Genomic DNA, 24,605 nt, shown 5'->3' with positions numbered 1-24,605 from the left:
TTTAGGTATTATTATTGTCTGTGTAATAGGACGTAATAGTAATATCACAGTAGTATCTACACAGAAAGAGCAGAATATTTGGAGGAATTTTTGAGAAATACAAAGAGATTAGGATAAAATCTTGAATTACACTGGTTTGTCACAATTTAAATTGTGAATCTTCAGCTCTTGAAAATGTCCTTTGTGTAAATGACAGATTGCTTAGCTTGCTCCTTCACGTTTTGTCTTCCCCTTAGTTAAAAAAAAATTGTAGCCTTTAAAATAACCACTTAATCACAATGGGACTCTGACCAGTTCTCATCACTTGGCTTTCTTCCTTTAATATTTTAATCCTGTGCTTAACCGCATCCCCCGCCCCCACCCCTCCACTTCAGTTTTATACTTACTGAGGTTATTTTCAATTTAGGCTCTTAATATCTGGGTACATCCTTTATGGGCCTTCCTCTTTCCTATCTTTCCTTTAATTCTTCCTCGTTTGCTTCTTCTCATTTGTAAAAAGAATGATTGCCATCATGGTTATTAAATATAAGAGTGCTAGTGTTTTGCTTATGCTGAAAGAAAGGGTAGCCATAAAATTTGAGGTGAAATAAAACATAATAAAGAACAGGGCACGGTCTTCAACTTTATAAAGCTTTTGGAATTCCCCTGAAAAACCCCTTCTAAATCACTCCCCAAACCTCCCATAAAACCTTTTCCCTCACGTGCCAGCTTTTAAAATAAGTTAAATTACATACTATTAAAGTTTCTGGGTTTTCTATATTGTTTGGCGATTCATAACTTTTATACTAATTTTATTGAGATATATCACATTTTAACTACAATTTGAGTTCAGTGACTTCTCGTGAGTTTGTCCAAGAGTTGAACTGAGCGTTGATTCCCTGGTAAAATATGTTCCCTGTTCTAAACAACTGAAATATAATCAAACCTCTCAAACCTATCCATTTGTAGGTTGTGACTGGTCATAACTATTCATAGCTGTCTCTGTTTTACTATCTTTCTGGGTTATGTGGTGAAAAGGAAATTGATCTTTTCTGTGGTTTCCTTCTCTTTCACGTCTGCACTTCTTTTCTTTTCTCCTGTGCTGCCCAAGGAGGAAACTCCTCCCTGGAGCATTGATGAATTAGGTGACTTTTGCATAATAGTAGCTCTTGTTTATGGAGCATTTTTTCCCCAGTAGCAGGCACTTTTGTGAATGTTATTTCTAATGCTAATTCTCGTCTTAATTATTTTCATTTACATTTAAGAAACAAAGGATTAGAAATGGTAGGTAATTTGCTCAAGGTCACAGAGCTACTGAGTGGTGAGCTGCTTTAAATTTAGGTTCATTTAGCTCCAGGGACCATGTATTTTTTCAAGATATTTTGGTAAAAATAATAGGATTAGAGGATGCGGGCTTACTTTGTGTTACCACTTTGTGTAAAATAGTACGAGGCACGTAAGCATGTTATATGCGGATTTTAAGGGTCAGATAGCCTCTTACCATTGGCAGGGTGAGAGATGGTTAAGACTTAATATGTTACTTCTGTGTGCTCGATTTTTGGTCTTCCTTGTCTCCCTCATCCTCACTCTGATGTTTTCCCTTTGACCTCTCTAAGTTTGAAGATACGAGACCTATTGATTCTGAGTTTATCTTTAACCCCAGAGATAGACAACAGCAATCAGTGAGCTTGATTTGCATTACAGTTTGATCTGGATCAAAGGTCCTTAATACAATCAGGCCAAAATTGATTTTTGAAAGAAAAAGAACCTGGAAATTTAAACCCTGTCTTTAATAACAACTTCCAGATTATTCTAATTCCTTTCTTTGACCTGCATTTCTCACAGTTACAAATCATACCCAATTTAAGTAAACATGTTTTGATCCTCAGGTCATCATACTGCAAACCTGCTTCTCCCACGGTTTCTACATCTGAGTAGATGTCGCTCCACATACTCAGTGGCTAACGCTAAAACCCGAGCTCTATTCTGGTGCCCTTTCCTCTGTCATCCTGTTGTCACTCTATCAGCAGATATTGTCGGTTCTTCGTTCAAAATATCTCCCATATTCACTGCTCACTGTCTTGACTACCAACACTCTTCTCAAAATTACCATTGTTCTGACAGGGACTATGATAATAGTTTCTCTGCTTCTTTTCTTAAACCCTGTGAAGCCATTCTTCACATAGCAGTCAGTGTGATATTTTAAAACTCTAGATAGTAAGGACTCACCCCATCTCATCCCACCCAGTTGATCCCTGCTTTAAACCCATTAATGTCTTTCCTTTGCACTTAGATAAAATGAAAATTCCTTGTTGGGACTACAAACCCAGAATGATTTGGCATCTGCCTTTCTCTCCAATCCCATTTTATGCTACTCCCTTCCTTGCCTACCATACTTTAGTCACTGGCTTTCTGGAACACATCAAACTTAGAATACATCTTTGGGGATAGGGTAGGAAGCCTAGAACACTCTTGCTAATATCTTTCATATCTTGGCTTAAGTGTCATGTATTCAAGAGAAGATACTCTAACATTTCCAGTCAGTCATTCTGTTTTATAACCATATTCTAAATCTCTGCAAAGTACTCATGACTTTTAGTTGTTTTTCTTGCATGTTAACTTTTTCCTGGTGTATTATTTTGAACATTTTCAATCAGACAATATTTTAAAAGAATTTTACAGTGTATTCCTATAGGTGCTATGCTGTGCTCACTTGTGTCCGACTCTTTGTGACCCCATGGACTGTATGTAGTCTGCCAGGCTCCTCTGTCCATGGGGATTCTCTAGGCAGGAATACTGGAGTGGGTTGCAGTGCCCTTCTCCAGATCTTCCCAACCCAGGGAACGAACCTGGGTCTCCCGCATTGCAGAATTGCTCATTACTGTGTGAGCCATACTGGGGAAACCCAAGAATACTGCAGTGGGAAGCCTATCCCTTCTCCTGGGGAACTTTCTGACCTAGGAATTGGAACAGAGTCTCCTGCATTGCAGACAGATCCTTTATCAACTGAGCTACCAGGGAAGCCCCGTGTACTTATATACCCAACACCAAAACTCCATTATTAATCTTTTGCTAAATTTGCTTTATTGCTTGTTTGTTTGTTAAGCTATTTAAATTTTGGTGCATTTCATAGTACATTGCAAATACCAGTATGCATCCTACTAAATACTTGAATATACATGTCATTAACTTAATTCAGTATTTGTATACAATTTGGTTATTTAAGGCAAACTTTTTATACAGTGACGTGAATACATCTGAGGTGTGTATTTGCTGATTTTGAAATATGCATACCCCAAACACCACCAAGATGTTGAACATTACCGTCACCCTAGAAAGTTCCCTCATACTCAGTGCTTGTCAATCCTCACTGCCCCCACAGCCGGGTTTCGAGACAACCTGTTCTAAATTTTTATACCAAATATTCTGTTCAGTTCAGTCGCTCAGTCATGTCCAACTCTGTGCGACCCCATGGGCTGCAACATGCCAGCCTTCCTGTCCATCACCAACTCCTGGAGTTTACTCAGACTCACGTGCATTGAGTCAGTGATGCCATCCAACCATCTCATCCTCTGTCGTCCCCTTCTCCTCCCACCTTCAATCTTTCCCAGCATCAGGGTCTTTTCAAATGAGTCAGTTCTTTGCATCAGGTGGAAAAAATATTGAAGTTTCAGCTTCAGCATCAGTCCTTCCAATGAATATTCAGGACTGATTTCCATTAGGATGGACTGGTTGGATCTCCTTGCAGTCCAAGGGACTCTCAAGAGTCTTCTCCAATACCACAGTTCAAAAACATCAATTCTTCGGTGCTCAGCTTTCATTAAAGTTCAACTCTCACATCCACACATGACTACTGGCAAAACCATAGCCTTGACTACATGGACCTTTGTTGACAAAATAATGTCTCTGTTTTTTAATATGCTGTCTAGGTTGGTTGTAACTTTTCTTACAAGGAGCAAGCGTCTTTTAATTTCATGGCTGCAGTCACCATCTGCAGTGATTTTGGAGCCCAAAAAATAAAGTCTGTCACTGTTTCCACTGTTTCCCCATCTATTTCCCATGAAGTGATGGGACCAGATGCCATGATCTTCGTTTTCTGAATATTGAGCTTTAAGCCATATCACTCTCCTCTTTCACTTTCATCAAGAGGCTCTTTAGTTCTTCTTCACTTTCTGCCATATCTGTGGTGGTCTCTGCATATCTGAGGTTATTGACATTTCTCCCGGCAATCCTTATTCCAGCTTGTGCTTCCTCCAGCCCAGCGTTTCTAGTGATGTACTCTGCATATAAGTTAAATAAGCAGGGTGACAATATACAGCCTTGACGTACTCCTTTCCTGATTTGGAACCAGTCTGTTGTTCCATGTCCAGTTCTAACTGTTGCTTCCTGATCTACATACAGATTTCTCAAGAGGCAGGTCAGGTTGTCTGGTATTCCCATCTCTTGAAGAATTTTCCACAGTTTGTTGTGATCCACACAGTCAAAGGCTTTGGCATAGTCAATAAAGCAGAAGTAGATGTTTTTCTGGAGTTCTCTTGGTTTTTCTATGATCCAACTCTGTATCCATTAATGTGTGTGTGCACGAGGGCATGTGCTCAGTCACGTCCGACTCTTTTTTAACCCCATGGACTGTAGCCCACCAGGCTTCTCTGTCCATGGGATTCTCTAGGCAAGAATGCTGGAGTGGGTTGCCATTTCCTCCCCAGCTATCCAATAACAGTAACTCCTTTTATACTAGCCCCTGGCAATCACCAATTTTTTTTTCTGTTTCAATGGATTTATCCATTCTGGATATTTCATATAAATGGAATCATAAAACATATGACCTTCTGTGTTCACTTAGAGTTATATTTTCAAAGTTCCTGTATATGTACATTGGTACTTCATTCTTTTTATGACCAAATAATACTCCATCCTGTTCCAGAATACTGGAGTGGGTAGCCGTTCCCTTCTTCAGGGAATCTTCTCAACCCAGGAGTCAAACTGGGGTCCTCCTGCATTGCAGGTGGATTTGTTACCAGCTAAGCTACCAGGGAAGCCCAAATAATATTCCATGGTGTGTTTATAGTACATTTTATTTATTCATTTAGCCACAGATGGACATTTGGGTAGTTTCCATATTCTGACTGTTGTAGATAGTGCTGCTGTGAGTATGCATATGTATGCATGCTTGTGTATCAGTTTTCAACTATCTTGGTATATACCTAGTTGTGGAATTGCTGGTTTACATGGTAATTCTATGGTTAACTTTTTGAGGAACTGCCAGTCTGTTTTCCCCAGTGACTGAATCATCTTACATTCCTACTAGCAGTGTATGAGGTTTCTAATTTCTTCCCATCCTTGCCAATACTTGTTATTTTCCTTTTTTTTTTTAATATTATGGACATCCTAGTATATGTGAAATGATATCTCACTGTGGCAGATATTGGCAGAATGGATTAAAAAAACATCCAACTATCTGCTGTCTCTAAGAAACTCACTTTAGATCTAGACACAGATTGAAAGCAAAAGGATAGAAATAGATATCCCATGTAAATAGTAATCAAAAGAGAACTGGGGTGGCTATACTAAAATATATTTGGTCTATCAGACAAAATAGACTTCAAGTCTAAAACTGTCGAAAGAGATAAAACACACTATGTATTGACTGTTATAAACATATATGCACCAAACAGCCGATATTGAAAATATATGAAATAAGTATTAACAGAGTTGAAAAGAGAAATAGATAATTGTACAGTAATAGTTGGGGACTTTAGTAGGACAATTTAAATAATGAGTAGAACATCCACAGTGAGGATCGATAAAGAAGTAAAGATCTTAACAGTTTAAACCAATGAAACTTTATAGATATATATAGGACCCTCTACCCAATAGTAAAAGTATACACATTTGTCTCAAGTAATTCTCTGTTAAATGGAAGAGTGAATGATTGAGATATAAAGAATTGAGTTGTAAAGAATTTTTGATGGAAAAGAGAAAATAGTATCAAGCTGGTACAGTATCTCATAAAGTTTGTTCCTTTCCCTGCAGAATCCCTGGATTTAGTATGATATGGAAATTGTCTCTTGTCTTTTGTACTCAATTACTTATGCTCAAACTACCGCACAATTGCACTCATCTCACACGCTAGTAAAGTCATGCTCAAAATTCTCCAAGCCAGGCTTCAGCAGTATGTAAACCGTGAACTCCCAGATGTTCAAGCAGGTTTTAGAAAAGGCAGAGGCACCAGAGATCAAATTGCCAACATCCGCTGGATCATGGAGAAAGCAAGAGAGTTTCAGAAAAACATCTATTTCTGCTTTATTGACTATGCCAAAGCCTTTGACTGTGTCGATCACAATAAACTGTGGAACATTCTGAAAGAGATGGGAACACCAGACCACCTGACCTGCCTCTTGAGAAACCTGTATGCAGGTCAGGAAGCAACTGTTAGAACTGGACATGAAACAACAGACTGGTTCCAAATAGGAAAAGGTGTACGTCAAGGTTGTATATTGTCACCTTGCTTATTTAACTTATATGCAGAGTACATCATGAGGAACGCTGGGCTGGAAGAAGCACAAGCTGGAATCAAGATTGCCGGGAGAAATATCAATAACCTCAGATATGCAGATGACACTACCCTTATGGCAGAAAGTGAAGAGGAACTCAAAAGCCTCTTGATGAAAGTGAAAGAGGAGAGTGAAAAGGTTGGCTTGAAGCTCAACATTCAGAAAACAAAGATCATGGCATCTGGTCCCATCACTTCATGGGAAATAGATGGAAAAACAGTGGAAACAGTGTCAGACTTTGTTTTTTTGGGCTCCAAAATCACTGCAGATGCTGATTGCAGCCATGAAATTAAAAGACGCTTGCTCCTTGGAAGGAAAGTTATGACCAACCTTGATAATATATTAAAAAGCAGAGACATTACTTTGCCAACCAAGGTCCGTCTAGTCAAGGCAATGGTTTTTCCCGTGGTCATGTATGGATGTGAGAGTTGGACTGTGAAGAAGGCTGACCGCCGAAGAATTGATGCTTTTGAACTGTGGTGTTGGAGAAGACTCTTGAGAGTCCCTTATACTGCAAGGAGATCCAACCAGTCCATTCTAGAGGAGATCAATCCTGGATGTTCATTGGAGGGACTGATGCTAAAGCTGAAACTGCAATACTTTGGCCACCTCATGCGACGAGTTGACTCACTGGAAAAGACTCTGATGCTGGGAAAGGTTGGGGGCGGGAGGAGAAGGGGACGACGGAGAATGAGATGGCTGGATGGCATCACCGACTCTGTGGACATGAGTTTGAGTGAACTCCGGGAGTTGGTGATGGACAGGGAGGCCTGGCGTGCTGTGATTCATGGGGTCGCGGAGAGTCGGACACGACTGAGCGACTGAACTGAACTGAACTTTGATGGGTTGCTCTTCTCTTAAAATAGTGTGGGTGGGGTTTTCTCTGCATTAAGTAAATTCTTTCTTTGAAAATGATTGTTTTATGTTATTTGCTTAGTATTTTATAGTAAAATTGACCACGGGTTAGTTTGTATTTCTAGTACTTTGTATTTCTGGTGGATTGAGTGTTAGCCCAGCTGGTAAAGAATCAGCCTGCAATGCAGGAGTCCCCAGTTCGATTCCTGGGTCGGCAGGATCTGCTGGAGAAGGGATAGGCTGCCTACTCCAGTATTCTTGGGCTCCCTGGTGGCTCAGACGATAAAGAATCCACCTGCAATGCGGGAGGTTTCAAGTACTTAAGACAGTGATCATCACATAAATATGTATTCAGTGAATGGTTATTCGGTGAATGAATCCAAATAGAGATGTCTGTACAAGTATGGATATGAAATAAGTAGACACACATTTTAAAGTTTTTTTTCCCACAGTATTTACAGATCACGATTTGACAATGTTTTTTCTCATTTCCCCCCCTTCATCTCCAAGTTTGTAATGGAGATATCTGGGAAGAGTAGCAATATTAAGTAAGCCAGGATAAACTCTCAGCTAACATATAACTAAAAAGAAAAAAAATATCTAGGATTATTTAAATAAACTTAGTATGTGATTGTTAATGACTATAGCCCGCCAATCCATTTAGGCTGTCCTTAGATTCATTAGGCAGGACTGATGTGAGAGTTGGACTGTGAAGAAAGCTGATCGCCAAAGAATTGATGCTTTTGAACTGTGGTGCTGGAGAAGACTCTTGAGAGTCCCTTGGACTGCAAGGAGATCCAACCAGTCCATTCTAAAGGAGATCAATCCAGGGTGTTCATTGGAAGGACTGATGTTGAAGCTGAAACTGCAATACTTTGGCCACCTCATGCGACGAGTTGACTCACTGGAAGAGACTCTGATGCTGGGAAAGGTTGGGGGCGGGAGGAGAAGGGGACGATGGAGAATGAGATGGCTGGATGGCATCACCGACTCTGTGGACATGAGTTTGAGTGAACTCCGGGAGTTGGTGATGGACAGGGAGGCCTGGCGTGCTGTGATTCACGGGGTTGCAAAGAGTCGGACACGACTGAGCGACTGAACTGAACTGAATGGAAGTTTTAAGATTCAAACGTATGAGAGTCTTTTAATGAACCTTCTTGGCTTCACACTAACCTATGATGTTGTATCTTAGGTTCTCTGCAGGTTAGGCTCTCCCATAAATCTCTTGATGTTAGTCTTCCTACCACCTTGGCCCCTGTCTCTGATAAATATGTAGGAACTATATTATCTTTTCTTCTCTGCCCTGGGTATTTTTTCCTTTCCTTTGGCTAGTTTTCCTTTAGGCATGGTATGATGTTTAAAAAAGTTGCTCTTGTTTTTTTAATATAGAAGAACAAATTGTTCATGCTAACAAGGGATAGAAATACTTAGCTAAGCCCTCAAATCTTTTCTTTTTTTCATGCTGCTTAGAAAACTTTTCACATGTTTTATATGACTTTGTGGTTAAAGATATGTCAAGGAAGCATTTGAAAAAATATTGCAATTTGTATCTTTTTCCCAATCTTAACATCCTGTTAATTCATTTTTCAATTTGGTCCTCAGTAGAAGAGATATTTAATATTCATTTATTTAATTAGGAGATTTACTGAGAAATGCCTAAGGAAAAATTATGTTGAAGACATAGTGTTAAAGTATAAAAGAGTGGGGTTTTTATTTTGAAGTTTTCATATTATTGAAGTCTCGTGGTCATTTGAGGGTACAGTGATAGTCCGTGTTCTGTATCCCTTCTCTCTCTTCTTTGTCAGTTGGGTCCTTCCATTTTTTTTCGTTAAGCCAATATACACACTTTGGGTTTAAGCATTATTTCACAAGTTTTCTCTCTGTATTTTACCATGTTATATTTGTTCTCAGTGTCTCTCTTGTTGTTTTATTGTTGTTCGTTCTTGCATACCTTTTCTTTTTTCTATCACTGTATTACAGAAGACTCTACATAATGTTCAGACACTAATGTGAAGATATTAAACCTTTGGTTTTTGTTTGGAAACTTTCTGTCAGCTCATTCTGCTCCAGTCTAGACACTGAACCATGCTTTATTTCTGATCCCTGAATCAGTATTAGGGATCTAGTATTTTTTATTTGCCTGAGTAGAGGAAAGGTAGCCCAGATCAGTTTTTCTAAGGGGAAAAAAAAAATTAATTGCCTCTCTTTGCCATGTTTAAACAAGTACTGTTATGTCCTGGTTTACTTTCTTATAACACAACTTGATTAAATCTTTATGTGTATACAACTGGTTCATTCTTATTTAAACTTAGCGTATTTGTATAGATATCCGTGTGTTCATGTGTGCATAACCATCTTAGGAAAGTCAAAATGTCCTGTGCCCGCTTTACACTTTTTCATTTTCCAGTGGTAAAAACTCAGTGATAATAAGGATCGCCTCTAGGTACCTTTTTTAGAAATTTTGTTCATCTTCAGTAGTAGTAGAGATATGAATAATTCATAGTTGGACTGCAACACATATATGTTTATGTTCTAGTTACTGGATAATTACACGCCCCGCTGCTGCTGCTAAGTCGCTTCAGTCGTGTCCGACTCTGTGCGACCTCATAGACGGCAGCCTACCAGGCTCCCCCGTCCCTGGGAGTCTCCATGCAAGAACCCTGAAGTGGGTTGCCATTTCCTTCTCCAATGCAGGAAAGTGAAAAGTCAAAGTGAAGTCACTCAGTCGTGTCCAACTCTTAGCGACCCCATGGACTGCAGCCCACCCGGCTCCTCTGTCCATGGGATTTTCCAGGTAAGAGTACTGGAGTGGGGTGCCATTGCCTTCTCCAAATAAGAAATATAAACATGTGTCACTTCAGTTGGGGCTTCCCTGGTGGCTCAGAGGTTAAAGCGCCTGCCTGCAATGTGGGAGACCTGGGTTCAATCCCTGGGTCGGGAAGATACCCTGGAGAAGGAAATGGCAACCCACTCCAGTATTCTTGCCTGGAGAATCCCATGGATGGAGGATCCTGGTGGACTACAGTCCATGGAGTGGCAAAGAGTCGGACACGACTGAGCAACTTCACTTCACTTCAGTTTGAAGTGTGCTATTCTGAAGATATACCAATACTAGGATGGCATCACCGACTCTGTGGACATGAGTTTGAGTGAACTCCGGGAGTTGGTGATGGACAGGGAGGCCTGGCGTGCTGTGATTCATGGGGTCGCGGAGAGTCGGACACGACTGAGCGACTGAACTGAACTGAAGGAAATATAACCAACTTGTAATCAAAAGGCAAAAACAAAAAAGTGGAAAATTATGACCAAATAATAAAATGGGAAACGCATTGATGATGGATTTTATTTTTCCAAATTCTTCACAGTCGGAACTTTTCAGTGTAGCCAAGTGTTGCATGGCAACCAAATTACCTAGTAGATTTTGAATTATATTTCCTTGGAAAACTTAGTAATGTGGTAATTCTTGTTTGAGGCTATGCAACCGTCGTTTGTTTTTCAGAGCTGTAGTGTTACACCTTTTTATTGCCCCTGCCCTGTAACCTTAGACAGCAAAGATTTTCCTCATCCTCCATGTTCACTCCCCATTGGTTAGAGAGTGGGGGTGCATTGGAGTTCTGTTCTATGCCAGCCTCATCTGGGCATGAGGCTGATGGAGGTTCTACCATCCACAGTGGCACGGATCATGGAGGCAGGGAGTCGAGGGGTCTCTATTTTGATCAGCAGTTCTCTGTAATTCAGTATGCACTATTATATTGAATTATGTCGCTTTGCAATGTGTATATCATTGTCATCATGTCCTAAATCTTGAACTCATCCCCTTTTCTCCATTTATCCTGTGGTTCCATTTGTTCAAGCTAGTGTCATCTTTGGTTAGATCACTGTAATAGCCTTCCAGATGGCTCCTCTGTCACAGACTGGATACCTGTCTTAAAGCAGACCCTGGAATTTTATTGGGGAATATTCTTGGACCAGTGCACATGAGGGAGTGAAAGAAATTGTGTACTGAAGGGGGATTTGAATTGAGTTGAGGCTCAGATTCAGCAGTGGTCTTAGCTCTTCCTGCAGAGAGTTCTGCATATTGAAAAGGGAAAGTCGGTCAGTCGTGACTCTCTGCGACCCCATGGACTATACTGGCCGTGTAATTCTCCAGGCCAAAATACTGAAGTGGATAGCCTTTCCCTTCTGCAGGGGATCTTCCCAACCCAGGGATCAAACCGAGGTCTCCTGCATTATTAGCGGATTCTTTACCAACTGAGCTGTCAGGAAAGCCCAGTATTGGCTGGTCTTTTATATTAAAAAGCTGTCTCAAATTGGGGCAATGAGATTGAACTGTTATATACCTATGTTAAATAAGCCTTGGGTGCAGGCTGCCCCTTGGAAGGAGTAATACAAGCTGAGGACAAGTCAGCTTTTGGTTGGTGATACTTCCAGCAGCTGGAGGAATGTCCTAAAGTGGTGAGATGGACAGAGCTCGGTTTCATAATTTTAATATGTATTTTCCACAGTTGTTCATTTCTGAGTATTTTCAGAGTTCTGTTATGATTTTTGAATCAGGTTATTTAGGAATACTTTAACAAACAGTTTCAACTTTTTGTTATATTTCTAAGTTAATTGCTTTCTGATCAGTGAATATCATCTTTCTTATTTAGAAACTTTCTAATTTGATGAGAATTGCTTTATGGCCAAGAAGTAAATCACTTTAAATACATCTTCCATATGTACCTGAACAGAGTATGTATTTTCACATTATTGTAGGCCATGTTTTATAGATGACGGTTGGAAAAGATTCTGATGTTGGGAGGGGTTGGGGGCAGGAGGAGAAGGGGACGACAGAGAATGAGATGGCTGGATGTCATCACCGACTTGGTGGACATGAGTTTGGGTGAACTCCGGGAGTTGGTGATGATCAGGGAGGCCTGGCGTGCTGTGATTCATGGGGTCGCAAAGAGTTGGACACAACTGAGCGACTGAACTGAACTGAATAGGTCAAGTGTGCCTGTTGGCATGTTCAAATCTTCTAGCGATGTTTTGGCTATTTGATCAGTTTTTGAGAGAGTGGATTAGTGATGTTTTCTTGCTTGCCAGGAAGTTAATGGGTAATATAGCAGTGTAATGTGTCTTCTTGGCTAATTTTACTTTTTATCAAAATGTATGGCTTTTTTTGAATTTGCTTTCTAATTTCATTTTATCAGTATTGTTATGCCTAAACCAGGTTATTTTGGTGTTTTCCTATGTTCTTTCTTTTTTTTTTTTTCAATCAACCAGTAGTCTATTGATTGAGGTATCTCTCATGTAAGTGTTTATACTGATGTTTTTCTTTTTCTATTCAAGACTGGCACTGTCTTTTAACCATAGTTTAACCATAGTTTCAGTCAGTGTACATTTATTCTATTTACTACTTTCTGATTTATTTATATTATCTTCTTTTTATTTTTGTTCCACTTCTTGGATTCTACTTTCTCTCCTTTCATGACTTCTTTTTGATAATGATTGCCTTTAGAATTTCTCTTCTTTATTCCATTCCCATCCCCCCACTCCTTTCCACTGTGATAGAAATTTTATGCTTATTTCTATTTCAGGGTTTACTGTAGAAATTTCCGTTTGGAGACAGTTTTTCAGGTGTTCTTCAGTACCCTAAACTTTTAAAAATGTTCATTTACTTTAAAATTCAATCTACAGTTTTTTCTCCTACCAAAGATTTCCTCCTTATATGCTTTCTTGGATTTTATTTCCTTAATTCTTTACCCCACTAATTTGACATTATTAATGGGCTATAAACAGCTAATATTTATGTACCTTTACTCAGATATTTATTTCCTTTGTTCATTGTTCCTTCTTCCACCCCTGACTTTACAAATGGGATTATTTCTGTTTTTCCTGGAATTTACCCCTTAGAAGTTTCTACAGGTAGTTAACTCAGTTTTTGTTTAGATGGGACTATTCACATTCTTTGTTAAAAGAGGACTTTGGTGTGTATGCAAGTCTAGGTTGATAGTGGTTTTCGGTTAGGATAGTGCTGGAATATTTGTACTGTACTGTGCTCTGCAGCTATTGAAGAGAGAGTTGGCAATCTCATTTTTGTTACTCCTTTGTAGGCAGTCTGTTCTTTTTGTCCGGCTCCTTCATAAAAATCATTTTTGTGGAGGGATGCTTTATGAAGAATAAAATCTTAAATATTTTAAGTGTATAGGTTAGAGAATTTTAGTACATGTCACTGCAATTAAGGTATAGATAATTTCTGTTTTTAAAAAACATTGCTTCCTTCATTTTACACTTCCACCAGCAGTGTTTCAAGAGTTCTAGTTACCTACTTACTCCATCCTTGCGAATACTTGTCTTTCTAGTTTTAGTCATTCTGATGGATATGCAGTTATATTTCATTGTGATCTCGATTTGTGTTTCCTTCATACTGTCTAGCATATTTTCACATGCTTAATGACTATTCATTAATCTTCGCCAAACCAAAGGTCACTTAAATTTTCTCTTATTTATCTTCTAGACATTTTATTGCTTAGTATTATATAGTTAGGTCTGCCGTCCACTTTGGGTTAACTTTTGTGAAATGTGAAGGACTTTGTCTAGATTCACTTTTTCCCCGTGGATTTCCAGTTGTTCTAGCAACATTTGTTGAAGTGATTATCTTTCCTCTGTTGAGTTGCTTTTGCTTTCTCGTCAAAGATCATTCACTGTGTTTGTGTGAGTTTGTTTCCATGCTTTCCATGCTTTTCCATTGATTGCTTTGACTATTCTTTTACCAATATCTTGGTGATTTTATTACTGTAGCTTTATAGTAAGCCTTAAAGTTGGGTAATGTCATTCTTTTGAATTTGTTGTCCTCTTTTAATACTGTGTTGGCCATTATAGGTCTCTTACTTTCATATATAAATGTGAGAATCAGTTTGTTGATATATACAAAATGGCTTAATGGGGTTTTTGTTGGAATTGCTTTGAATCTATAGATCAATTTGGGGAGAATTGCTATTTCAACAATATTGAGTTCATGCATGTGGAATTTTTTTCCATTTATTTAGTTATATCTTCCTTAATTTCATTCATCGGAACTTTGTAGTTTTCTGCATATAGATACTATACATATTTTGTAGATTTATGCCTAAGTGTTTTATTCTTTAGGATACTAATGTAAATGCTATTGTTTTTAACTTCAAGTGTTTCCATTGCTGGTATGTGGGAATGCAATTCAACTTGTAATTATATTAGTCTTAGAAGGTTTTTTTTTTGCTTGTTTGGGTTTTTTTTTTTTTTGGTTGTTATGGTTCTTGATTCTTTGAGATTTTCTTCATGCTGCTGCTAAGTCACTTCAGTCATGTCCGACTCTGTGTGACCCCATAGAAGGAAGCCCACCAGGCTTCCCTGTCCCTGGGATTCTCCAGGCAAGAACACTGGAGTGGGTTGCCATGATTTTCTTCATAGATGATCTTATTTCCTGCTAATGACATTTCTTCCTTGTTTACCTTGTTCTTGTCTTATTGCATAGGCTGGGACCTGTAGTAAGATGTGGAATAGGAGGGGTAAGAAAGGACATCCTTGCCTTGTTGCTGATTCCAGGAAGAGTTGGACATGACTGAAGTGACTTAGCATGCATAGTTCTTATATGTGTGGCTTACTCATCAAGGGTAAACCCTTACCATTTTAGGTAGGAGAGAGAAGTGAGCATATGTGTATATTGAAGATTTTTGCTGACGTCTTTATAGTTTGATGGGACCAACTGTGCTAGTAGGGAGCTCTGTTAGGAGGTTTCTGGTTAGCATCACCAAATTAGGAATTGGACATTTCTCAAGAAATATTTCACTTTTCCTTTCCTTTTACATTTCCTTCTCTGTCATTGCAGTCTATGAATTTTTTATTGGAGAAGCTATAGGTGAAAAGCTACATAAAATTCTTCGTTATATGACTCATGATATTTACATCATGAAGATGTCATTTCACCAACCTTTACAGTGTCAGATTGTGCCACTGTGTATAGGGGCAGCTTTTGCTTAAGGGGGTTAGATTATGTACTGTGTGTCTTGTGTAGCTCAACGTAGTGTGTTGGTCAAGAAATACAGTTAGACTTGGGATTCATAACTGAGCGGGAAAGCCCTAGAGGCTTCCTTCACCCGCATCCTGTCTGCACATTATACTGCCTCTTCCTCTAGCACAAGGCTAGACCTTTCTCTTTGTCTCTGTCGACAGCTGAGTTCGGGTTACAGCTCTCTCTCTACCGATGGTTTACTCGCCAAATCGGGTCTGACTCTATGGACTGTAGCCCTCCAGGCTCCCCTGCCCATGGACCTCTCCAGGCAAGAATACTGGAGTGGGTTGCCATTTCCTTCTCCAGGGGATTTTTCTGATGATCAGACCTGCAGCTCTTATGTCTCTTGAGTTGGCAGGTGGATTCTCTACTGCTGAGCCACCAGGGAAGCCCAGTCAGTCAGCCTTCCTTAGAGTCACAGGCAGGCGTCCAGTGCGAGGATGGTGAAGGTGAGGAAAGACTTGCCAACAGCGCTAGGGCCTGAGGGGTTTTGTTTTTGTTTTTAAAAGCAGTCTTATCATACCAGGAGATTCGTCTCGTTTTAAAAACCTTGGAGAATTTTATTTTGTTACGATAAGGAAGGGTGTTCTGTTTCAAACATATGTCAACTAAAAATTGTAAATTTAAAGAAATGTGTTCTAGACAGAAGTTGAACAGAGGAATAAGCGCTCTAATGGGTTAAACAATGTGAGAGAACGTTAGTGGATATTTCATACCCAGGCTGGAAAAAGTGAGGGGTTGCAAGCCATCAACTTGACCACTTCTGATTTTTCCAGGAATGCCAACTTTTGACTGAATGTTTTTTTTTTTTCCTTTTTCTTCTAGTTCCTGGCACCCCATAACTTACCCTAATTAGAGTCGCAGACACAATAAGAAAGTGGGGATGACGGACTGGGCTTTTTGATATTATTTAATATCATCTATGTGGAGTATTTTTTTCCCTCCTTTTCAGATGGCTAGTTCTCATGTCTCCATGGCATGGTGACAGGATAAAAATATATGCTGTCTGAAATTTAATGACTGACTTGGCATGAGACTTTGAGTAGAATATCTTACTATTATATTACTTTCAGTTGTAGCTCAAAAATTACATTGAGTTCATGACTGTAATGTCACCAGCTTCTACCAGTTTCTTCCTGTCTCTCTGTTGTTGAATATTTGACTTCCTAGATTCTTGTCAAGGAGTCTTCCCTTCTGGGTTGTGTGTATTCACAGGTCTATTGCTGCATCGCCTCCTCTGGGGGCTCTGTGTTGCAATTGTCTTATTATATATTACCCTGTTGCCTAACAGTGCCTTACCTCTTCTGAACATAAAATAGGGGAACTTCCCTGGTGGGTCAGTGGTAGAGAACTTGCCTGTCAATGAAGAAGGCATAAGAGATGTGGCTTCGGTCCCTGGGTTGGGAAGATCCCCTGGAGGAGGGCATGGCAACCCACTCCAGTATTCTTGTCTGCATAATCCCATGGGCAGAGGAGCCTGGGGAGCTGTAGTCCATTAGGTCACAGAGTCAGACAGCTGAAGCAACAGCACTGGACATAAAATAATTTGTTGTTGACAAATGATTTTATGTCTCTTGTTTTGCCATCTAGTTCTTTGTTACCAAGGAAAATTTCCAAATCTTATTTTGAACCTCACAAATCCCTATATAGCCCAGGATCCATAGTAAATGACTAAGATGAGATTAATACTGGAATCAGAATAACTGCACATTTCCTAATCCTCAGCGGGAACTGGAAATAGTAGAGACTTGGGGTGTGGATATCATTTCTCTTCTGGTTTCCTGTTCACGTGGATAAATAGTTTTTGATGGTGAATTGATAACATGTTTTATGGGGGGATAATAAAGACCTTAAGTTGTTTTTAAAAAGATATCTCAGGCCTGCTGGTTTCTAATTTTTAGATATTGTTTCTTCACTGCTCAAAAACAAGCTAATTCTTCATTACCGATTTCAATCTAGTTCCTTTATGAGATATTCATTGTGGGGCTGCAGTATTAAGAGACAAATAATGTTCTTGTTACTCCCAAGCAGAATCTGTAGAATGCAGGAATGTGTAGGATAATCTGCACCTAATTTGTGTGTCCGGTTCTCTTTTCCTCTGCCATCGTGCAGATAAGCTCTGTACTTCAGATTGTTTCAGTCCTTAAACCTGTCCTGTGTTTCCCCACCTCTGTTTCATTTCTATTCTTCCTGCCTAATGTGTTCATACCCTGCTCATCCTGCATAGTCTTGTATAAATAGCCCTATCCGTTGTGTGCTGTGTGCTAAGTCACTTCTGTCATGTCTGACTCTGTTCGACCCCATGGACTCTAGCCCGCCAGGCTCCTCTGTCCATGAGATTTCCCAGGTAAGAATACTGAACTGGGTTGCCATGTCCTCCTCCAGGAAATCTTCCCAACCCAGGGATCAAACCTGTGTCCCTTCTGTCTCCTGTGTTGGCAGCAGGTTTTTTGCCGCTAGCGCCACCTGGGAAGCCTCCTGTCTGTTGGATTGGCCAAAAAGTTTATTTGGGTTTCTCCATCATATCTTATGGAAAAATCTAAATGAACTTTTTGGCCAACCCAATATAATATGCTTTTCTTAATCCCTTTTTCTCTTTCCTATGATTCCTTTGAGTTCCCACTGAGAGAATTATCTGGGGTCCTGTGCCTCTTTCTTCCTAGATTATACAGTTCCCTGTGTGAGAATAGCATGTTCATCTTTCTTGTTCTTATTGCATCTAGTGTTGCTTTTATAGTGCTGTCCCACATAAATCTGTCTCACATAAGTGTTACCAGTATCTGAACTTTTAAAGCTGAATTAATTATGAAACACTTTTAACTAAGTCGAAGTTAAGAGTGATGTTCTAAGGTGTAGGGGTCAGATGTCTGTGGCATTTGACCCTGTCTGCCCTTTTCTTCAAAGATCCCACAGCTAGAGTGCAGTGCTGATAGAGCATCACTGGGCAGGCGGAGTCCTTGAAGGGCTCCTCCCTGATCGCTTCTTTCTTCACAAACGATCACAAACAAGTGGTCTCAGACATGAGTATATCCACCGTATTGTCAGAAACCCTCTAAACACAGAGACTTCACAGCTTTTCTTGGTAAGTCATCATAGATGACTCATGCCATCAAATTTTTTACTTTATAGCTACTCTAAATACTCAGTCCTGTTGAATCACAGCAGTTTTATTCTTTTCTCTTACAAGACTTTGGCTGGAAGCGTTCTTTGTTTTGGCCCTGACGTTGTATTTTTGTAATATTCCCACGTCTAGGCATTTCATCCCCTGGTGACTGAATGGTATATGTTGGTAGGTTCTCCATGATGGCAGCAAGCCCTGCCTCTTCAATTCCAGTCATAATAGAACAGCCATGGCTTGATTTTTCCCAGAGCCATCATGTCTTTCTTGCAGATAAAAACTGCAGGGGTTCCCTGTAGTTTTGCAGATGAAAATACCTCAAGTACCTGTAAATCATTACTTTTGAAAAAAAGGAATTTAATTTGTTATGCCTGCAAACAGCAGTTTGGGGGAATCAAAAGGAATGTGTGTGTGTGTGTGTGTGTGTGTGTTTCCTTAATGCTATATAAGTTGCTTCTTATATCTTTGGTTAATTAATACTGTATCTACTTCCATTTTTGGAATCTACTGTCAAATTATGTTTTCTTATTGGGGAAAATGTTGCATTTATTGATGCACAGTCTTTTTCTTTTATAAATGATCACACTCAATAAAGGGAGGAGGGAGGTGGGAGGGGGGTTCAGGAGGGGGAACTTATGTAAACCCGGGGCGAATTCATGTCAATGTATGGCAAAACCAACCAATATAATATTGTAAAATAATTTGCCTCCAATAAAAAAGAAATTAATTACCAAAAAAAAAAAATAATAGCTAATAAAAAAAATAAAAATGATCACACTCATTTAAAAAAAAACTATGAAACATAGATGAAATATATGTAAGATCCTTACACCGGCATTATTTTCCTGATGCTAAAGAAAGGAACTTTTAAATAAATTAGTTATTGTCTTCTGTGTTACTGAACATGTGGTCAGTTGTCATGTTCATGCATCCAGATGATCGAAGCCTGAACTGCTGTCTCATTCTTCCCTGCTGTTAGGCTACCCTGTCATGATCAAGGCCTCAGCAGGCGGTGGTGGGAAGGGCATGCGGATCGCTTGGGATGATGAAGAGACCAGGTGAGATTCTGTCCAAAATACACTTTTGATGAAAATAGCAGTCACTGGAGTTTTGTTAAACTGACAAGTAAACAGATACCAAAAGCATAATGGAATAATTAAAACAATCACCTAATTTTTACTCCTCTAGATGGGAAAAATTAATATTAGGCAGAAAAGTTTCGTATTTATGTTTTGGTGTTTATCCTATTATAGAAAGTTTTCTTTTCTTACTATCTCAGACATTAATAAAGGATGATCTTTTATATCTTTAATTTTTAAAGATTACAGTCATGATTCTGTCTTCTCGGTAAAAATTGCTAACGTTTGACTATTTAATTCTGAATAAGATTGAAGATTTGAATCTAATATATTTGAAAGCGGTAGTAATTTAACCTGTTTATGTATTACTCAGTATTCATTTGCTTCCCTTTGATTGTAAAAATTGTGAACTACTTTGATGACTTTACTGTTATCTTTATAGTGTTACTGTATTTCAGTATAATTTATAGTGTGAAATATATTTCCTTTTGAATTTGAAATTATAGTATGTCCTTCGTATGCACTATACTCTGTTAAGTATTTGAATAGTTTCTTAGTTGTAGTTTCAGAAATCAAAATGACACTTTGAAACAAAAATTTATAAAAACTTAGTGTATTGATAACATGCTGGTGAGTAGAAAAATAAACTTTTTAACCACTGCCTTGTCCGTGCAAGTTTTAGGGGACTCTATTTAGATTTTATTACATACTTCAAAGCTTGACAGTAAGAGAGATTTATGTCATTTTTTGAAAGAAAGGGATGAAAAAAATCACTGAATTATTATCGTTAATGTTGCCTTTCCTGCCCTTTCTCTACCCTGAAGTAATTTGGTCTTCCAAATGGTTAGTTCTTTTTTCTTCTTTTCTTTTCCTTTCCTTAGTATTCCCTGAAATCTCTGAAAGAGAAATCAGGAGTAGTTGGTAGGAAAGCCATCCAGTGCAAAGCTAATTCAGAAGTTAGGTTCTAAAGTGAACTTACAATGTAAAAATCAGGGGCAATAGATTACCCTAAAATCTGAGGGGACAGACACCACGTTGCAGACTTGCGCAGGTAGTTTTAACTCTAAAAGACGATTGTCTCAGAACACCGTTGTCTCTTGGGTTGTATGTCAGAGGTGGGGGTGATGATACATGCCCAAGACAAGTCTTTCAACCCCAGCCTCATCTCAGTGTTACTGCTCCCACATAGTGACCAAGGTCCCATCAGATTCTCCTCTCCCGTCTTACACTTACCCAGCGTGAAGAAACTCATTGGGTGCATTGGTGCTGTTATTGAGGTATTTGATATTGACAGCCTCCTATATGACAAGCAGTGTTTTACTAAGTTTCCAGGAAGAGAGCCATGAACAGAAACACACAATAGAGGGAACCCTTTATTTCTCCGTAGCCAGTATATGACTGGATCTGGAGTTCTTAACCTTTGAATTTACAGACGCATAAAGTTCAGGGATGTTCACGCATCTGGATAAGGAGAAAAAAAGTATGTGTTTCTTTTATTAGCCTCTACCTGGAATTTAGTGTTTTCTCCAATATAGACAATAAACTACAAGAGTAGTAGTATCTGTGGAACTTTGCACCCTTCAGGAAATCTCTTATATTTTCACATCACAGTTATTGCAGGTACCTCTAAGTAACAGTGTAACAATTAGCAGCAAGTAACAGTTAGACTTGTTGTTGGAGCTTATTAACAAATAAAGAGCCACTTACATGATATCCCAAATTTGTTTTTAAAGAATATCATGATACCTTTATGTCAATATAATTTCTTATGAAATCCTATGCATACTCTTTTCTATGTTTTAAATCACTTTAAGCCATATTTTGACAAATGCTGTGTGATCCTGCCAAAGGCATCTGTGAGAAACAAGGTTTAGAAACCCATTCTGGTAGGAAGAGACAGTGAACAGGATCAAAATCAACCATATACAATTTGGAGGGTGATAAAGCAATATAAACAAAAAAAGGAGGAAAGGAAGAGGCAAGGGGAGTGTTGGAAGGAATTCTTGTTGTAAACAGGACTGGCAGGATTGTCCTTGCTGAGTAGGCATATTTGAGTGGTGAGGTTAGAGTACATGGAGATGAGGACCAGGCTAGGGAAGAGCAGATGTGGAGGCGGTGATACAGGAGCAGGTCTGGAGAGAAGCAGGTGGCCAGGTGGTGGGGGCTGGGGAGGGGTAGATGGAGATGGGGAACAGACTATCTGGGACCTTGTAGGTCATGCTTAGTGAGATGTAGGCTGTTGGAGGGTTTTCAGTAGAGAAGTCACAATCATGGAACTTCACAACAAATTCCTCACCTTATTTACATGTTTTGAATTGTAAAATTTTTAGACATACAACAGTGTAGAAAAATGTGATGAACTTCTGTACTATGTATCATCCAGATGAACCAGTTGTCAAGATATTGTGGCTTAAGTTTTAAAAAGGATGACTCTGGCTGCTATCTTGGTAATAGACTTAATGGTGACAGAATCATGAACTCTGGAATCAGAGAAACCAGACAGGGGGCTGTTGAAATAACCCAAGCAAGAAAAATGATGATGGTGGCTTTCCCCAGTGTCATGGTGGAAGTGGTAAGAAAGAGTTTAGTCCTGAAAGGAGAGGCAACAGAATTTGCTGAATGATTGGATATAAGTACTTGAGGACGACTTACGGGCCCTGTTTAAGATGTACATACATGTATGTTTGGCTCTTACTGTCCCTTTGGTCTTGGTGGTTGAGTCACCAAGTGGTGTCCGACTCTTGCAACCCCATGGACTGTAGCCTGCCAGACTGCTTGGTCCTTGGGATTTCCCAGGCAAGAATACTGGAGTGGGTAGTCATTTCCTCCTCCAGGGGATCTCCCCGACTCAAGGACTGAACCCAGGTCTCCTGCATTGCAGGCATATTCTTTACCAATTGAACTACCAGGGAGTTCATGTATATGAATTAAATGGTTATGCTGCAACGCTGCTTTACTTGAAAATTTCTTGGGAAACGCTGAGAGGTTAAGGTCAGAATGAAGGCATTTATCTTCACAGTTGAAGAATGCTTAATTGAAGAATGGTCTGCTTCTTAGCCTCTCTCTGGAATTCTGCTCCCCGTGTTCCTTTTGATGGTGGAGACGTGCAGAGCATTGGTTACCTCTCTGAAACGTTGGAGTTGGGCTGGCTGCTTGCTGTGTGTGGGCGGAAGCAGGCTTAAAGATAGGAGGCATGCTTAGTCCAGTTTTTACCACATAATTTGTCTTATTTGACTCTCATCTTTTGAAGTTCAGGTTTTGAAGCTATCTCTTGTGCTTTGTTTGTAACCCCAGTGATTTAGTGGACGTCTCCATGGGTTGCTTGGGCTTCCTCACAGTATGGTGGCTTTGATTTCTTATTTAGTGACCCAAGGGTCCAGGAGCATTTGTTTCAAATCCAAGTGAAAGCCGTATCACTTTTTATGATCCAGTCTCAAAATTCATACACAGCTTCCCTGCTACCGTACTGTTTGATTACCAGTGAACACAAATTCCCCCTGAATTCAAGGGGAGGAACTTTAGACTTCACTTCCTCATGCAGGAGTAGCAAGTTTCTTAGAAGAGCATGTTGTGTGGGAGATGCCATTGTGGCCATGTTTGGAAAAACACAATCTGCTATAGTCTCTGTAATTAAAAAAAAATATTAAACATAACTTAATGGTTTTATAAGAGATGTGTATTTTGTGAACTCTTTTTTCCTCAGTGTTTTCTGCTTTTGTATAGCAATTATAGAGCAATTTCACTAAAAGTCTTAGCACTTAGTCTTTTTTTAAAAAAATATTTATTTTTGGGGTGTACCAGGTCTTAGCTGTGCCATGTAAGATCTTTAGTTGTGGCATGTAGGATCTAGTTTCCTGACCAAACATGGAACCTGGGTCACCCCCACATTGGGAGTGTGGAGTCTTGGCCACTGTACCACTAGGGAACTCCTGCACGTAGTTTTCATTATTCTTCTTAGGATGTCAGATTTTTTATCAATCATTTCTCCAAGGCTACTCTTAGTAACATATTCTTTTATAGTGAGATTACTCATCAGTTTTCTGGCAGTCAGTGATTTTAACCAGTGGATTTTCACCAGCGGATTTGGTTTTTAACCAGTCGGTTTTAATTTAGAATTCAGTGTCTTCAGAAATCGCCATATCTATTCTTACATTGGGCCTCTTTGGTAAATAAGTTTACCCTTTCTTGGCTAGTAAATGGCACATTGTTTCAAAATATTTTCATATAATTAGTAAAAGTATGTACATAAACACTTTTCTACCTAAAATTATTCCCTTCAACTTGATAAATAAGCCATCTCTAAAACTCTATTGAGATTAACAAAAGTATGACATTATTTGATATAATGATATAGGATCCTCATTTTAAAAATTAACCTCTGTTAATTTGGAAAAATAAAAATTTTGGAAAAATTGAGGGAACAGTCCAGAAAATACCCATATATTGTCTTTTGGAATGACCACCTGTTGACATAATGCTGAACTGCATTTATTCCTTCCTCTCTTCTAACTTGAGGAGGAAATTTTTCACATACTCCACAAAAATTTTAGCATTCCTCAGAAAATTTAATAGCTGTTTATTAACCTAAGAAGTGTGTCCTTTTTGTGACATCTTCAGGGAAGTATCATCTATACTTAGAAGTTTTAGAACATCTGAACGATTCTTTTAAAAGTTTAGTGTTGGTTATGACACGCTGCAGTCCATGGGGTCGCAAAGAATTGGACACAACTTGGAGACTGAATAGCCACAACATATTAAATTAGGGTGAGAGTCACGGAGGTTATTGAAAATAAATTCATATATTTTCACAGTCTCTGGCTTCCTTTTCTTTTCGCCAGTTTAGATGAAGTGTTGTGGTATGAATGGGAAATTAACCCCCTCTGCATTTTGGAGTGCTCCTATATGATTTCAGGTGTTGTGAGGGCAGTTTCTGTTTATTTTTGTATTTCTATCACATATACAATATATGCACCAGACTCAGTTTCACT

General features: G+C 39.1%; 1 protein-coding gene across 1 annotated transcript in view; it reads left to right on the top strand.

Moving 5' to 3' along the window:
- PCCA (propionyl-CoA carboxylase subunit alpha) overlaps window positions 1-24,605 on the top strand; it is a 377,769-nt gene that overhangs the window by 126,788 nt on the left and 226,376 nt on the right. The window contains exon 9 of the mRNA XM_055426614.1: window positions 19,518-19,596. Within this exon, the coding sequence (XP_055282589.1) occupies window positions 19,518-19,596 (79 nt within the window). The remainder of the gene's footprint in view (window positions 1-19,517; window positions 19,597-24,605) is intronic.

Source organism: Moschus berezovskii, chromosome 13 (genome assembly GCF_049115385.1).
Source record: "Moschus berezovskii isolate FMDL1 chromosome 13, NW_MosBer_1.0, whole genome shotgun sequence".
Lineage (NCBI taxonomy): Eukaryota > Metazoa > Chordata > Mammalia > Artiodactyla > Moschidae > Moschus > Moschus berezovskii.
Note: the sequence above shows the minus strand (reverse complement) of the source record. Positions and strands in the feature narration are given on the sequence as shown.